General features: G+C 41.7%; 1 protein-coding gene across 1 annotated transcript in view; it reads left to right on the top strand.

Annotated features, from left to right (window-relative positions):
* The window catches only part of brcc3 (BRCA1/BRCA2-containing complex, subunit 3), a 22964-nt gene extending 4246 nt beyond the window's left edge, over positions 1–18718 (top strand). Inside the window, exons 2-8 of the mRNA XM_078211614.1 lie at positions 2056–2176; positions 3371–3457; positions 7452–7540; positions 11853–11908; positions 12296–12427; positions 15311–15354; positions 16965–18718. Coding sequence (XP_078067740.1) covers positions 2056–2176; positions 3371–3457; positions 7452–7540; positions 11853–11908; positions 12296–12427; positions 15311–15354; positions 16965–17116 — 681 coding nt within the window. The 3' untranslated portion in view covers positions 17117–18718. The remainder of the gene's footprint in view (positions 1–2055; positions 2177–3370; positions 3458–7451; positions 7541–11852; positions 11909–12295; positions 12428–15310; positions 15355–16964) is intronic.

Raw genomic sequence — 18718 nt, 5'->3', positions numbered from 1 at the left:
GCTCTCGCTCAGCTCCAACTCCTCCTGCTCTTGGACTTGATCTTCCCACTGCACCTTATCACCTGCTTTGTTCTTGCTCAGCTGCTCTCCTCCTGGTCACTGCTGTAGTAATATTTCCAGGAACTGCAAGATAACTATAATATCCAGATTCAATCCAAAAGGGACAAACTATTTTTGGGTATTTCCTCAGAGATTCTCTCAATCAACCACCGGAACTTCAAGATTTCTCCCTCTCTTGTTACTGATGCCATTAAACTGCTAGTCTGGGACAGATGGTTCGAGTGCATAAATGTGACAAGACTAGAACCTGAAGAAAAGGGATGAATGGGCAAGCCCAGGTCTCTGGCTTAACTCCAACCAGGTTCACCTTGTACAACAATGGTCTACCTCCAACCAGTCCCAGAAGTTTATCTTTGCAGATGACATCTGCTGTAACATACTGGCTCAGATGTACCCTGAGTTGGAAGGCACACTAAATAAGGCTATTGCAAAGCTGGCTGACCACTGAAAGAAGTCTCACCTGATGAAGGAGCTTGAGACTCCGAAAGCTAGTGCTGCCAAATAAGCCTGTTGGACTTTAACCTGGGTGTTGTGAGACTTCTTACTGTGCTTACCCCAGTCCAACGCTGGCATCTTCACATCATGACCACTGAAAGACATGGTGCCCAAATCTGAGCACCAGTACAACACAGTGAACATGGAAAGTGTTCGACAATGCCAGCATTCCCAGAAACTGAACATCACCCTAGATGACCAGGAATTGAACAATTATCCCTGTCCTGTTTATCCAGGTGTTATCCTTGGCAGAAACTTCAAGTATAACCAGCACCTCATCAAGACTGCAGAAAAAACAATTTGCAATTACCTCCTTAGTAAATTGGCCAGTAGCTCATGGGATCATTGCTCATGACCCCCCCCCCCCCCCACCCCCACCCCCCTGCCCAATCACATACTCATACAAGAATACCGTGCATGAAAGTAGTACCAATCGGTCCACACCAAACTTGTCGACGTGCAACTTAATAATGTGCGCTATCATGTACTGTTCAACCAACTCACCTCCCCTGTCTCCCAGTCCTCAGTAACATTGTTGCCCTTGCCTCCATATATTAGGGGGTTAATTGCACCAGGGAAGGTACTAGAGAAGTTCTACTCCAACTCAAACCTGTCCTTATTGAATGACCTCTTCAACCCACAAGCAGTATGCTTTCCATCATAGCACCCTATATGGTTAAACCCACTACACTGAGGATCTATGGCAGGAGAAAACATCCACCAGAAACCACTCTCATCCTACTGCTCGTCAACCCTCTGAGAGAAAATATTTCTCCTCACCTGCTAAATGGGCCCTAATGTAGATTTTCCCACTACTGGAAACATGCCTTTCACACTCGTCCTGACGAGACTCCTCAAGATCTAATATTTTTCATTCTTTCATTCATCTTTTATTGTCGAGGAATGTCCAGTGACTAAATTTGAAGGGCTTAAAGAACTCCATCTAGCCATTGACAAGGCTGTTACTTGGTTCTGTGACTGCACACACTGAATAAATAAACTTCAAGATTAATGGAAGCCCAGTTTTTTGCCACATGAGCAACACTTCTGCCAAATGGTTGATTGGAGAAATACAGAAAAATCCCAGCATCGACTGTGTTTTTGTGTTATGTTTAATTAGTTCTGAAGCATGTTACCAATAGGGAAACAGAACACTTTAATTTTAGCTATTCAGTATCAGCATTATGTACACTCAGGTATAACATGAATAGGATGCAGAGATCTCTCTATCTTACTCCAATATTCCAATTATTTGGAATCTCAGTAGATCACACTGCATTGCACCAGTGTGATATTTCCATTTCCACAATCATCTCAAGTTTAATTGGAACGGCAAAAGCTCACAGTCAGCAGACAGAAAATTTTAATCTGTTCTCTCCGGCCGGATACGAGACCAGGTTCCAGGGATAAGAGAGAATGTTCTAACCCAGTTTGCCACCAATTCCCTTTGATATGCTATAATGAAACAGAAGGTAATTAACCTCTTCATTTTTGTTTCAGGTTGACACAAGCAGAATTGTTCATATCCATTCTGTCATAATTCTTCGCCGCTCGGACAAACGCAAGGATCGGGTGGAAATTTCTCCAGAGCAACTTTCTGCAGCCTCTACTGAAGCTGAGATATCCTTTCCATAGAGATTACTATCAGGACAGACTCTGAGATTCACGTATGATCACATTTTTGTTGGCTAGCAATATATTGCCATAGTTTAAAAAAATATTTTATCAAGGTGAGACATCTAAATGCTCGGAAATAAGGATCTTTTGCAGTCAGTGTCCTGTTCAGCAGACCAAGATTGGATAAATACAGGTTACGTGGAGAGTAAAGCTTGCTTCCCCCATTGCCTTGTGAAACAGTCTGAGCTCGGATAATAGTATTTGTAACCATTTTAACTCCGGTACAAGGCAACCAACAATTTCCACCCTAGATAGATCCACGACCTTCATATAAATTGAACACTGAAATGACGAAGCTTCTAATACCCTAAATTTGCCATTGTGTATAGGTTGACATATCCACAAATACATTGACCCTCACTTTCATTTCATACAGTGCATTCCCATTAGTGTATTGTTCCACTCCATTATTGTTATGATATTTCAGTGACTGTTTTGATTCTAGTGCTGGCTGTTGTTGCTGAATTTGCATTTCTCCCTGCATCTACCCTGCTCACTTCAAAAAATCAGAAAAGAAAGCCTGGACAGGAGTGAGAGGGAAAATTGTCATTTAAATATCAGTACTAGTGCAGCAGAGCAGCAGCTGAAAGTAGTAGCTGATAGGGATGCATTGGTATACTACTACCGGGCCCACTGAGTTTAGAAACGTAGCTCCACTAAAAGGAAATCTGAGGAAGGATGTAATCTGCTTCAAAATGACACCCCCCACATCTACAACACCAAATTCTTGGTTCTTAATAAGGATATAAGAATGTTAGTCTTACACGTGGGTTTTGAAGTTGAATGCAGACTAAAATTACTAGGAGATGAAGAGTAAATCTCCCTCCATGCTGCTATATCAACATATGAAACAAATTTAATCTTGCCTATTTAACTGGAAGCTACTGAGATGAGACAAGAAAATGTCTTTTTAAATCATAATATTCCTTCACAACCTTATTTTTCTGTATTTCTATTTGGATTAGGAGAAGTTCATATTTTCTGATGTGCTTTGATGTCAGAGGATTCTAGGGAGGTTTGCATTATATCGAGTTTGTGAATTTGCAGGATTCTAGGAAGGTGATTTTATGATTCTAAGATGCATCGCTTAAAGCTTATGCGGCAGAGATTTCATTTACGATCTTTGACAACTCGCACAGGTTAGCTGAAATGACTGGTCGCCCAATGAGAGTGGTAGGATGGTATCATTCTCACCCTCATATCACTGTATGGCCTTCACATGTGGGTAAGTAAATGATTGAATTAGGTATCAAGTAACAGTGAAGCTAAGATGATTTATGTGAGTAGTTAAGAGAGTAGGTATCCCTTGCTAGTGATGACTTTTCTCCCCTTTTCTCCTTAATGCCAAAGTTGTTAACAGCCATAGAGTCGTACCGCGCAGAAAAGTACCTTCAGCCCATCGAGCCTGCACCAACAATAACTATTACTAAAGTCATGGGAATGCCATTTTCCAGCACTTGTCTCATATCCTTGAATGTAATGATTTTTCAAGTGCTCATCCAAATATTTTTTAATGGTTGTAAGGTTTCTGGCCTCCACAACCTTCCCTGGAAATGCATTCCAGATTTTCACCACCTTCTGAGTGGGGAAAAATAAATCTTAAATCCCCCTGAATCTCCTACCCCTCGTGATTGACTCCTGAACCAAGGGGAACAGCTGCTTCTTATTCACCCTGTCCATACCCCTCATAATCTTATACCTCAGTCATGTCCCCCCTCAGCCTTCTCTGCTGTAAAGAAAACAATCCAAGCCTATCGGGTCTTATAGCTCAACTGCTCCAACCCAGGCAATATCCTGATGCATCTCATCTGTACCCCCGTAGTGCAATCACATTCTTCCTATAGTGAGGTGACTAGAATTCCATACAGTACTCCAGCTCTGGTCATCCAGTGTTCTGTACAGCTCCAACATAACCTCCTTGTTCTTATTCTCTACCACAACTGATAAAAGCAAGTGTCCCTTATGCCTTCTTAACTACCCTATTCACCTGCTCTTCCACCTTCAGGAATCTGTGAATAAGTATCCAAGATCCATTTGTTCCTCTGAGCTTCCGAGTGTCCTATCATTCACTAAATACTCCTTTGTCTTGTTTCTTCTTCCAAAGTGCATCACCTTGCACTTATCAGGGTGAAATACCATCTGCCACTTCTCTGTCCATCTGACCAACCCATCTATATCTTCCTGTAACCTACAACCTTCTTCTTTACTGTTAGCCACCCTACCAATCTTGGTGTCAACTCCAAACTTGCTTATTATTTCCTCTACATCTGTATCATTTATGTATATAACAAACAATAGGGACCCAGCACTGAACCTTATGGTATGACACTGGACACCAGCCTCCAGTCACTCAAATAGCCTTCCACCACCACCCTTTGTGTCCTATTACTAAGCCAGTTTTGGATCCATCTCACCAGGTTTCCCTGAATTCCATGTGCTTCAACCTTCTCAATCAATCTCCCATGTGGACCTTGTCAAAAGTTCTGCTAAAACCCATATAAACTACATCAACTGCACTTCTCTCATCAACAGAGTTATAGATTCATAGAGGTTTACAGCATGGAAACAGGCCCTTCGGCCCAACTTGTCCATGCCGCCCTTATTTTTTAAAACCCCTAAACTAATCCCAATTGCCCGCATTTGGCCCATATCCCTCTATACCCATCGTACCCATGTAACTATCTAAATGCTTTTTAAAAGATGAAATTGCACCCGCCTCTACTACTACCTCTGGCAGCTTGTTCCAGACACTCACCAACCTCTGTGTGAAAAAATTGCCCCTCTGGACACTTTTGTATCTCTCCCCTCTCACCTTAAACCTATGCCCTCTAGTTTTAGACTCCCCTACCTTTGGGAAAAGATATTGACTGTCTACCTTGTCTATGCCCCTCATTATTTTATAGACCTCTATAAGGTCACCCCTCAGCCTCCTACGCTCCAGAGAAAAAAGTCCCAGTCTATTGAGCCTCTCCTTATAACTCAATCCATCAAGTCCCAGTAGCATCCTAGTAAATCTTTTCTGCGCTCTTTCTAGTTTAATAATATCCTTTCTATAATAGGGTGACCAGAATTGCACACAGTATTCCAAGTGTGGCCTTACCAATGTATTGTACAACTTTAACAAGACGTCCCAACTCCTGTATTCAATGTTCTGACCAATGAAACCAAGCATGCCGAATGCCTTCTTCACCACTCTGTCCACCTGTGACTCCACTTTCAAGGACCTATGAACATGTACCCTAGATCTCTTTGTTCTGTAACTCTCCCCAACGCCCTACCATTAACTGAGTAAGTCCTGCCCTGGTTCAACCGACCAAAATGCATTACCTCGCATTTGTCTAAATTAAACTCCATCTGCCATTCGTCAGCCCACTGGCCCAATTGATCAAGATCCCGCTGCAATTGGAGATAACCTTCCTCACTGTCCACCATGCCTCCAATCTTGGTGTCATCTGCAAACTTACTAACCATGCCCCCTATATTCTCATCCAAATCATTAATATAAATGACAAATAACAGTGGGCCCAGCACTGATCCCTGAGGCACACCGCTGGTCACAGGCCTCCAGTTTGAAAAATAATTCTTTACAACAACAGACATTTTCGAAAAAGTTTCTCTAATTTGTTAGGCATGACCTCCCTCTGACAAAGCCATGCTGACTATCACTAATCAGCCCATGCCTTTCCAAGTGGAGGTTAGTTCTCTTCTTCAGAATTTTCTCCAATAATTTTCCTGCCACTGATGTGAGATTCACCGGTCTGTAATTGTCTGGTTCATCTCTACCATCCTTCTTGAAAAGTGGAACCACATTAGCCGTCCTCCAGTTGTCTGGCACTTCCGCCATGATGTGGAGATGCCGGCATTGACTGGGTTGAACACATTAAGAAGTCTCACAACACCAGGTTAAAGTCCAACAGGTTTATTTGATAGCAAATACCATAAGCTTTCGGAGTGCTGCTCCTTTGTCAGATGGAGTGGAAATGTGCTCTCAAACAGGGCACAGACACAAAATCAAGTTGCAGAATACTGATTAGAATGCGAATCCCTAAAGCCAGCCAGGTCTTAAAGGTCCAGACAATGTGGGTGGAGGGAGCATTAAACCCAGGTTAAAGAGATGTGTATTGTCTCCAGACAGAACAGCTAGTGAGATTCTGCAAGCCCAGGAGGCAAGCTGTGGGGGTTACTGATAATGTGACATAAATCCAACATCCTGGTTTAGGCCGTCCTCATGTGTGCGGAACTTCCCCCATGGCCAGAGAGAAATTAAAAATTCGCATCAGAGCCCCTGCAATTTCCTGCTTTTCCTCCCATAGCATTCTTCTGGTACCTTGCTCAAATAAATTAATTTTATGTATGAACCAGGACACTGAGATAGACTTTTAACATTCACTGACAGATGTTGATGTTAGCATTGTGGATTGACTGTTCATTGTGCACACCTCCCAATTTTTCCCACCATCTTCAATAAAAGTTGAAAAAAAACATTGACATTTGTATCTTAACTGATTGTCCAGAGCACGTGTACTTACAGCGGAGTTCACCATAGGATCACTGCCTCGCTTATTTGTATTTTCTTCTTCCTGCCTGGCTTTGTGGTTTACAACCTAGTTGAAGTATCCCCATTGATTCCCTAGACTGGCAAAATCAGAACAGAATCTGGAACCTTTGGGTCAAGTGGACTCATGTTATCAAAGAGACATATGGATGCTTCCATTTAAAAATAAACTAGGTAAACCAAAAGGCTTTTCACATTTTACTAAGCATTTTGGATGGTTTTTACCCCAAGGTCATCAGGGAGCTTTATCCAGTGGCTTTAATTTGTTAAGAGACTTTGTTATCGAATATTGTCATGCAGCATGAACTTCTGTGATCTCACAATGTTTTGTTTGAGTCTGCTTAAAAGAGAAAATTGATTCTTTGCTATTCATTTTGCAGGCAGTGGATATATTTCCTTAAGGATTTTGACAGTAACTGTCAGACAGGGCAGACAGTTATGTTAGCCCTTCGGATATTATGCAATAGGTCATAATAGAAGTGCACCTTGCCAGTAAAATTTGTGTTATGTCTGTAATATACCAATTCAGATCCTAACTGTTAATGTCTTTTTGCTGGAATGGTTTGGAGTCCATTTAGTTTCCTTGCCGGTTCAATTTACATGACTAACCTATTCAAGAAGCAAACTTGATCAATTTCTTTGTAATCTCTGTTATCTCTGTCAGATGTCCGTACTCAGGCCATGTACCAGATGATGGACCAGGGCTTCGTAGGACTGATCTTCTCCTGTTTCATTGAGGACAAGAATACCAAGGTACATACTAGCTCTTTACTCTTATGAGTGTCCCTTTGGTGGCAGTCGGTGGTGGTTTACTGCTTCTGAAGAAAAGTCAGATTGGACTTGAAACATAACTCTGTTTCTTTCTCCACAGAACTGCTGAGCTTTTCCAGCACTTTCTGTTTTTATTTGAGATCTCCAGAATCTGCAGTATTTTGGTTTTATTTTCATGGTTTACTGCTTTCTCAAAGGATGGTAGAGAGAATCATTTGACCTGCTTTTGCCTTTTAGTGGCTGTTGACAAACAGCATTGTTGATGCCAGACAGATCAAAATGAAAGTTTAGTGAAGAAAAACCTCTTGTCAGTAAATTACATCCTGACTTAGAAACTGTCAGAAAGCCAAGGTAGTTTTAAATGACCTACATTTGTACTGTTAGGTATCAGAAGTAAGATATGGATTTAAGTGAGTTTAATTTCGTTTTTCTGGGTAAGAAAGGGTAAAACTCTAGTTAGATTCATGTTAAACAAAGGTGTTTGCATGTATGGGGATTTTTGGTTTCAGTTTAAAATGTGTCTCTATTGTGCTTATGTTGTGAGCCTTGGAGAAAGAATGAGCTGTTGCATAGCAACCATGGGCCACCTTTAAGAAAAAGACCGGAGAGGAATCCCACAAAAAAATTCCAAGTATTGAATTCGCGTGAAAACTAGAGTAAACCGTGCCGTTTTTTTCAGCGGGATTTTCAAAATGAATCTCCCACACTCTGTAGTGCAGAATGCACTAGCCTAAATCTCATTACAAATCAGTGGGCGGGGCCTATTCCTGCTAGAAAGGTTGACAGCATAGCGCTGACCGGGCTACTGCGTGCGCACCGATCTGTCAGCGTCAAGGTCAGCACGTGTGCAGTGGCGTCTGTCTGCCGGCCTCCCAATTACTGGCCAGCCCCATAACTGCGCAACGCTGACCCTCTCAGCCCCCTCACAGCCTGATCGCTGGCTCCCCGAACACACCCGGGGCAGCTTTGACCCCACCCTCCCAGTCCACCTCGATCTCACCCCTCACCATATTGCTGACCGCCCCCCCACCCCCACCCACCAATCGCTGGCCTCCCTCCTTCCCCCACTGATCCCGACTGTAGTGGCAGCAGGGCACCCCCCTCCCACCGATTGGTATTGCCCACCAGGCAAAGGGGCAATGTGCCCACTGGGCATTGGCACTTTGCCCCTTGGGCAGTGCAGGGGGCCCAGGCTGGCACTGTCAATGTAGCAATGGCCAGGGGGCACCTCCTCCGGCACCTGAACCTCTGGGGGGCCTCAGTTGCCCCCTTCACTCCAGCGGGGTGGGGTTGGGCCATCAGCTCCCCGTTAGTGGGGAGCTACAATAAACCCCACTGGAGTGAAATACTCCTGGCAGAGGGGAGGAGAGGCTAGCGGGCCTGACGACTTCAGTACCGGGCCCACTAATTATGTTTAAATCATTTTAAAATTAAGGTCTGAAATATAATGCAGCTCCACGCTGGAAATCCGGCGCTGGGAGACGCGCTCAGAACCGGACTGGCGCTAGAGTCTCCCGGCCCGCTGCACTAAAACATCAGCGCAGCGGGATGGAAGAATTCTACCCCCCACCCTAAGTGTTTTTAGTTTAACTGGACCCAGGCAAAAGGAGCTTAGCAACTGGAGAGAACTGCTCTCTCTGCTCTGTCAGATGCAGAACAGTGGAGTAATGTGCAAGAATGCAGGTACCAGAAACTAAAGGATAGTTAGTTATATAAACTAGAGAATTCAGAGAAGTGTCCAGGAAGACTGAAGTAAAGCTGGAGATATCAGAAGCACTCCTGAAGTTGGTGATATCTTACTGCAGCCTGTGAAGTTAAAGTTGATGCTAGATCCCTGAGAGGTTGTGTGCAAGTTTGAAAGCTTGCAGTTATTCAGAGAAATACTGAAAGTAAAGTTGCAAATCCTGGAAATGGATCCTTGCTGGAAACAGTCGTGGGAAGACATTGTTTGAAAGGAAGTTTTAAGGTGTGTCTTTTCAAGAGCGGAGTTCGGAAAGTCTCAAGTGGAAGCCAGAGTCCAGTGAGATCAATTGACTGGCAGTGAAATAGTCATAGAAATCATAGAAACCCTACAGTACAGAAAGAAGCCATTCAGCCCATCGTGTCTGCACCGACCACAATCCCACCCAGACCCTACCCCCATATCCCTACATATTTTACCCGCTAATCCCTCTAACCTACGCATCCCAGGACACTAAGGGGCAAATTTAGCATGGTCAATCAACCTAACCCGCACATCTTTGGATCGTGGGAGGAAACCGGAGCACCCGGACGAAACCCACGCAGACACGAGGAGAATGTGCAAACTCCACACAGACAGTGACCCAAGCCGGGAATCGAACCCAGGTCCCTGGAGCTGTGAAGCAGCAGTGCTAACCACTGTGCTACCGTGCCGCCCTAGTCATCTGGAGGATTTGAGGAGAAATCTACAGAAGCTCAATTGGGTGGCATCTGCCACTTGGTTTCAGAGTGGGGTATTGTCTGACCACATTTAGCTATAAATAAGAACTATAAATATAGTTCACTAGATATAGATATAGTTCATAGATATAAATAATATCACTATAAATAAGAACCTGTTGGGAATTGTGGGGAGCTTGGATTGGCCCAGGGCAAGGCCCCAAGTTTGGAGTAAGGGCCCTTCTTATCCGTTCTGAAACCTCAGCCTTAATGAAAGCCTTTCTCCCTGCATGCATAGCGTTAAAGTGTGCCGAAAACATGGAGCTAATGCTTATCCCTTCTAGTGCCGGAGAGGCATCTGTTAATACTGATGGCAACTTTGGATTCGTACCCAACTGGTATGGACTATAGTCCCCCCCACCATCTGTAAAGAATTTTCACGTGCACTGCCCATGGTAATGCAACCTGCAATTTACAGCCCAGTTGATCTGCCAAAATTTTATGCAACATGTCATCTATAGCTACGTGATCCCTTTCACAGAGCCCATTGCTGAATGGGCTCTCTGCTGCGGTTTGCATTATTACAATATTTAAATTTTTGCACATACTTTGAAACTCATCATTTGCGAATTCACCCCCATTGTCCGTCAAAAATTTAGACGGTGCCCCCAATCCTGTTTGAATCCATAATTTTATCTATAATGGTCTTTTTATCTTTTCTGTAAATCACCATAGATAGGCTAAACTGGGTGGCCATGTCCACAAAGTGCAATAGATAGACGCCTTTGTCATTGCCCCATATCTTTTGATCCATCGCCACTACATCATTGAAATCTCGTGCTAATGGTAGACTCGCGACTGGATGTCCTTGTATACTCCAAAGAAACAACCATTCAGTAGTGACATCAACTGAGCTCAGAAGAAAACATATTGGCATTTTCCATCATCACTGGAGCCACCTACCTGACAGCAATATGGGAGTAATATCACCACATGGACTGCAGTTAGTTTAAGGAGAATTACCACCACCTTCTGGGATGGGCAATAAATCAGTTCTTGCCCGTGACGTTCACATACTTTGAATAAATTTTTCAAAATCCAAGCTCAAAAAAGGACTATCTGCTGCAACAATATAACGTTGCCCAGACAAATCCTCCTTGTTGCATTGATGAGCATGATTGCCAATTTGTAATGATTTATTGCTAGTTTTGTGCTGTAGACTTGGGTTGATACTGATCCAAATGTGTTTCACATCCATATCTTACTGCTATCAAAGGTAAAAGTCACATTTATCCCTTCATTATAATATAGGGTGAACAGTGGGAAGCTTTTTCCCAGGTCGGAGGTGACGAACACAAGGGGTCACGGGTTCAAGGTGAGGGGGGCAAGGTTCGACACAGATGTCAGGGGGACGTATTTTACACAGAGGGTGGTGGGGGCCTGGAATGCACTGCCAAGCAAGGTGATTGAGGCGGACATGCTGGGATCGTTTAAGACTTATCTAGATAGCCACATGAACAGACTGGGAATAGAGGGATACAAACGAATGGTCTAGTTGGGCACATGAGCGGCGCAGGCTTGGAGGGCCGAAGGGCCTGTTCCTGTGCTGTATTGTTCTTTGTTCTTTTGTTCAATTTGTCTTAGATTTGAATATATGTCCATAAAGAGAGAGGCTGATTTTCAGAGCAAGTTTAATTCAGGCATGAGTGCTTTCCTGCAAAATTATTATGATTCTATGCTTCAGGATGTGAATAGTTAATTGAATTTCACCTAAATTTTACGGTAGCTCTTATTGTAAAAAGCACCAGTTGGATGGATTTGTTGTTTAAAGTAAGAAGACAATAGAAAATTAGGCGGCAGGATTAAAGAATATGTTTTTTACATGTTTTTTCAGACTGGCCGAGTTCTCTATACCTGTTTCCAGTCAATTCAAGCACAGAAAGGTTCTGAGTAAGTATAATGCAATATATGTTATTCTGATAAAAATAATGTAAACTGAGGACCTTCGTTTTTAATGAGATGATTAATGTTATAAGTATGGGAAAATGCTAAGTGGAAGTAATGGAAAAGTCGGACAGTTGGCCCATGCATGCATATGTCCTCGTACTTTTCAAAAAGGCTGGGAGCCGACCGTTTGCCTTCTCTGTCAGGGTGTGAACATTATGTGAGATAACCAATTAGTGGAGAAAACAATTTCAAGTTACATGCTCAGAATACATAGAAGTTAGTAGGGCTGTAATTTGATCTGGGGGTGATACAAATATAAAGTACTTGACCTAAGCTTATAGGCTAGGATGTTGTCCAAATGTCATTAACCTTTTGATAATTTGGTTACAGGTATGAACGCATAGAAATCCCTATTCACGTAGTCCCCCATGAAACCATTGGTAAAGTGTGCCTGGAGTCTGCTGTGGAACTTCCAAAAATTCTTTGTCAAGAGGAGCAGGATGCTTACAGAAGAATTCACAGGTAGAGTTAGAAATGGGATGTCACCTTGAGCATCTGACACTATTTAACTAGTGACTAGGTAGAAACAGTGGCGGTCTAAAAAGACTTTGGCTTCCAGGTATGCCAATCATTAAAATGTATGAACAGGTAGAGAAAATTATCAACAAAACTAGTGGAATGATGGCCTTTATATCAAGAGGAATGGAATACAAGGGATTAAAAGACATGCTTCAGCTATGTGAAGCTTTGTTTAGATCACACTGAAATACGATGAGCATTTCTGGACATCACGCCTTAGGGAGGATATATTGGCCTTTGGAAGAAATGCAGCATAGATTTATTAAAATGATACCTTGTCTCAAAGTTAAATTATGAGGAGAGATCACACAAACTAGGATTATGTTCCTAGAATTTAGAGGTTGAGGGTTGTTTTGATCAAAGTTTTATGGTATAAGAGGACCAAATAGGATAAATTGGGGAAAAAACAATTTCCTCTAGTCAGGAAGTCTGGAGTTAAGGAGATTAGGCAAAAGATTAGAGCCAGAACTTTTAGAGGTGAAATTGGGAATCACTTCTTCATGTCAAGAATGGTACAAATTTGGAACTTCCTTGCACAAACTTCAGTTGATGATAGATCAGTTAAAAAATTAGTTATTGTTCACAAGGGATTATAGCTTGAGGAGCACCACTCCCGCATTAATAATAGGACAAGGCAAAAGGGAAGGCTTCTGTAATCTATCACAACCAGTATGGGGACTGTATGTGTGTCATTTATATCATTCTATACCATTTAGCCAACTGAGCTAATCGACTCCCATATGTAGATGAAGTATTAATTTTAAATTTGAGATTGATATATTTTTGTGGACCAAAAGCATGAAGGGTTATGAGGCAAAACTGGGTATATGGAGTTAGATCACAAATCGCCATGATCTCATTCAATGGAGGAAAAGGCTTGGAGGCTAAATGACCTGCTCCTCTTCCTATGTTGAATTTATGTATATGTGTGTTTATATATAATATATGTGATCAATTGTCAATGAAGTCCTTCAGTTCTGTTGAGTGGATGCATGATCACTCTGGAGAAAAAACACTGAGGTCAGTGCTGTAAAGGAACCTGTATTATAGTGCAGACTAAAGGATGGCATTTTATTCCCTCCTGCATGTCATAGAAGTGATTATGGTTTTGTCAGCCACATTATGGTTTTGTTGACTTATTTTTATGTAAACATTTTCATTTATCATATATAAACCCTACAGTGCAGAAAGAGGCCATCTGGCCCATCGGGTCTGCACCGACCACAATCCCACCCAGGCCCTACCCCCATATCCCTACACACTTACCCGCTAATCCCTCTAACCTACGCATCCCAGCACACTAAGGGACAATTTTAGCATGGCCAATCAACCTAACCCGCACATCTTTAGACTGTGGGAGGAAACCGGAGCACCCGGAGGAAACCCACGCAGACACAGGAAGAATGTGCAAACTCCACACAGACAGTGACCCAAGCCGGGAATCGAACCCAGGTTCCTGGAGCTGTGAAGCAGCAGTGCTAACCACTGTGCTACCGTGCTGTTTACTTATCAAACAGATGGTGCTAATGCTACAATGTTAATTTGCAGCCTAGCATCAAGAACCTGAAAACCAAGTATAACATGGGTCAGATACAGATACTTTGCCCCAACAGTGTGCTAATGCATACATTTAAAGATCACCCTCTTTGTCATTTTATCATATCAGTAATCTATATGATTAACACTAAACTGAAATTAGTGCTGAGTTAAACCTTTGTTTTCTTTATTCTTTCATGGGATGTGTGCATCTCTGGCAAGGTTATTAGCATTTGCTGCCCACCCCTAATTGCCCTCGAACTGAGTGGCTTGCTGGGCCATTTCAGAGACAGCCACATTGCTGTGAATCTGGAATCACATGTAGGCCAGACCAGGTAAGGATGGCAGATTTCCTTCCCTAAAGGACATTAGTGAACCAATGGTTCCATGGTCATCATTAGACTGTTAATTTCAGGAGTAGTTATTGGAGTTAAATTCCACCGTTTGCCACGGTGGGATTCAAACTCTGGTCCCCAGAGTATTACCCTGGGTTTCTGGATTACTAGTCCAGTGACAATGCCATAATGCCACCGCCTCCTCATCGGCATCAGATTTATGTTTGATTATTAGAACCTGAATTAATTACTTTTTGCTGAAGGTTCAAGCTCACTTGTATGTGGTTCGGACTGCCAAGACCTATTCACTTGAGACTTTTGATGGCCTTCAGACAGTGAACTTTGCCCCCCCCCCTCCAGAGTGAAAGGGCAGCCAGCAGCCCACTGAATCATCCAGTCTTTCTCTTCTTCACAATAATCAAATGCTGTGATCCTGATTCAGTTACCCCAATTTTTTTTATTTGATGTAATCAAAACTAACATATATTCCAGTGAAAATACATGATGGTCACTAACTCATTACTGTTTGCGTCCACAAACCATTTCTCAATCTGAAATTCCAGAGTTTTTGAACAGAATACTTCTGTTGAAGCCATTATTTAGAAGCCAAATTAAAAGCAATTGATGATTCTAACAGCTCTGTAACTATCACAAGCATCAGTTTGATTCATTATCTCTTGTACAAACAATCCTGAGACATTCCTCCTCCCTATAGCAGGAGACTCGGTTAATCTGCTTTCTCGTCTCCCATCTTAATTTGCTTTTATTTATTGGTGTTTATATTGTTGGAAACAAAATAATGATTTTCTGGTGGGTTACTGGATTATACTGTGCCCTTTGCCTTGTTTTTGTATGTGCAAAGTTTATTCATCTAGTTCACTTTCTTGCTGTCAATAGATGTTTGTGTCCAATAGAAGGTTCTCCATAAGCTGAAACGCTCTACCATTTCTTTCAGCTTGACACATCTGGACCCTATAACCAAGATTCACAATGGATCAGGTAGATAATGGCTCTATGCCTCCAAAACCATACTTTTAACAAAAAAAAGTGCACACTAAGTTCATAATTGAAGTCACCCTGACTTGAAAAGTTAGTTCTGTTCTCTTTCCACAGGTGCTGTCAGAGCTACTGAGATTTTCCAGTATTTTGTTTTCGTTTCAGATTCCAACATCTGCAGTAATTTGCTTTTACACAATTGAAGAGTATAGTTGGAGACTTGTGTCTATGACCCTGGGCAGCAGGGACCCGGGTTCAAATCTAGCCTTGGATGATTGTCTGTGTGGAGTTTGCACATTCTCATGGTGTCTGCGTGGGTTTTCTCTGGGTGCTCCAGTTTCCTTCCACAGTCCAAAAATGTACAGATTAGGTGGATTGGCCATTCTAAATTGCCCTTTAGTGTACCAATGTATGTAAGTTAGATGGATTAGCCATGGTTTAGGGGAGTGGAAGAGGAGGGAGTGGTGGACGTAGATGTTCTGTCGAACAGTCAGTGCAGTCTTGATGGGCTGAATGCCCTCATTCTGCATTGTGGGGATTCTATGAGGTTCTGTGATGAGAGAGTTAGAGAAACTATAATAAAAAGAGGAGAACTATGTGGATGAAAGATGGCTGTTTCACAGATTGGCTCTTTTTCTCCCCTTTGCCCTTAGTTTACAAAGGTTTTCTGCAGGAAGAATGGTTAACTGTGTGCTGAAATTTATATTCCTTCTTCTTGACTTCTCTGCCCGAAGGCAGGTCTGACCCACAGTGCAACAACCTCCATCATGGGTTGGGCAAGGAGATAATTGCTGAATGACCCCAGCCAGGATGGGGATTGAATGTTTCGAGTCTAGATGACCCTTCAGAGCCAACGAAGGGTCATCTCAACTCAAAACATTGGCTCTATTCTCTCCTCACAGATGCTGAGTCGAGATGACCCTTCGTTGGCTCTGATGAAGGGTCATCGAGACTCGAAACATTGGCTCTATTCCCTCCTCACAGATGCTGTCAGACCTGCTGAGATTTTCCAGCATTTTCTGTTTCTGATACAGTAGAGTATTTGCTTTTAAAGGGCAGTGTTACAGAAGTTATCTTTAAGTTAGTTTAAAAGAGAGAAAAAGGTTGCCAAATCTGTTTGAGAAGTCTGATATTTAGCAAACTTTCTCACTGTCTGCTGTTGGAGATATGCTGTGATGCATCTTAAACTGGAAAGTGCCAGCTCAGAAGCAATCCTATTATTAAATAAATCCCACCAGATGAATTAAATGATAATAAGAGGATGGGGAAGCAGTATTTTACTGTAATGTTCCCATTATTGTGTAAAATTATAGATCCAGTTAAAATAAATGGTACAAACTATGATTGAGTTCTTTGACCTGACATTTACAAGATGTGAGCAAATCACTGTGTCGGTGTAATTCTGAACATTTTTTAAAATAAGAATGAGCTAAATTCAGGGTGAGACATACTTTACTTTAGAATTCTATTTGTAACACTTATTTTCTCTGAATTAGTTATGCATTTCTTAGCAAATTTTCAGTACAAAAATATCCATTCATGTGGAATACACCCAATGTGGTTTTAAAATTTCTTGACTGACAATATTTGCTTTTCATCTTTTATGTCTCTAGTTTTCACGAAGAATCTGTGTAGCCAGATGTCATCCATTAGTGGTCCTCTGCTACAGTGGCTGGAGGATCGCCTAGATCAGAACAAACAGCACATCCTGGAACTTCAGCGGGAGAAAGAACAGCTCCTCCAGGAACTTGCAGCCTTAAAGTGAAAGGAGCCGTAGGAGCTTTGGAAAGAGGGACAGGGAATTGCACACAAATTACTCTCCGGTTACTGATGAACAAGGAAGCTATGGGACTGCAGCCAAGATCCCCTTTTCTTACATTGCCCTTCATCTTGCTTATCAAGCCAATCTAATGCCCAAACAAATGGAAGCAGGCACTTTGCAGCTTTGGTTGGTTTTTGTGTCAAAGGGGGATTGTTTCAATCATTATTGGACCTAGGAGTCTACATTTCAGGAGTCCAGCACTGAATTGGGTGGCCCTATTTACATGAAGTTGTTGCATTAACAAGTTTTCTATCAATGTTTTAATCAGCTTTTCAGTTGCACAATGTGGTGTTAGAAGTTGGTTTAATCAATATTATTTCTCAAAACCAAGAAAATAGTTGTTGACTGTTTGATAAATTTGTCAACAAAACAATGGCTGTTTGTGTTTTTATTTGTGTCTGCATATCAGACAGTTGTTGGCCAGTAGATGTTCTGATTTTTTTATATGTGCCAGATATTGGAAAATGTTAGAACTGGCAGATACTGGAGAGCAAATCCTTCAAAGCCACAAAATTCAGCTACATCTAAAGGAGGATAGATTGTTTATTTCTCACTGTTCTTCCTGTGAATGGATTTAGTGAATAAAGTGGACAAAATTCTTTGTATAAAAAAATTTTCTTCTCAACTCCAGATATATTTACAATGGTTTGAGATCTGGAGCAGACTGTCAACACATCACCAGTCTGCATTATATTGAATAATTCAACACTTTGGCCCCTTTTTCCTGTGACATCTGAGTGGATCATTAACTTAGACAAACAGATATCCTGGAATTTCAACAAGAGAAGGACCAGTTTTTTTCAGCACCTCTAAAAGGAAAGGAATTACAGGAGCTGTGGAAAGAGGGACAGGTAAATTGCACACAGACCATTTCTCTGTATCTGATGAGAAAGGAAACCATTGACCTGCAACAAAGCTACATAGCTTGGCTTAAATTGTGACAGGACCACTTTGCAATCTACTATCATGTCTATTCCACTGCTTAAACAATTTTGAATGTGCCTTTTTTTTCTTAATCTGAGGCGTAATTTGAATTACCACTTCATTTAGCTTTATTCATTGGTATTCAAGCTCAATCTGAATACATTTAGTTATTAATATACATCTGACGACCTGATGATACAGCCACAATTTGGTCTGAAATGCACTGAGAGTCTCTATAGGATTTGAATTAGTACTTTGTAGAAATAGTTTACACATATCCCACAATGACTGGTGCTGCACTTCTTGCCAAATTGTAGTTTCCATGGATAATAAAAATTTTGACTTGCTTACTATCATTGCACTAACTTCCCATTTGTGATTTTTGGTAAAGTGGACTGACCTCTACAGATCAACCAAAGCAGCCTTCAGCCTAGATATGCACTGATATGGTTGTGGGATAAATTGATATTTGTATTTAAAATGTAATTTGTAATTAAACAGTATTAAGAATAAAACATGCTTTCTACTGATCTGACGTAAGATATAAAAGCATTTACTGCCTTAAATATTTTCCATATGTACATTGTTCACTGAATCTTAAAAAAAGCCTTGATTTAACTT

This window comes from Mustelus asterias, chromosome 4, assembly GCF_964213995.1.
Source record: "Mustelus asterias chromosome 4, sMusAst1.hap1.1, whole genome shotgun sequence".
NCBI classification, from domain to species: Eukaryota; Metazoa; Chordata; class Chondrichthyes; order Carcharhiniformes; family Triakidae; genus Mustelus; species Mustelus asterias.
This window is presented reverse-complemented; position numbering and strand designations above follow the sequence as displayed.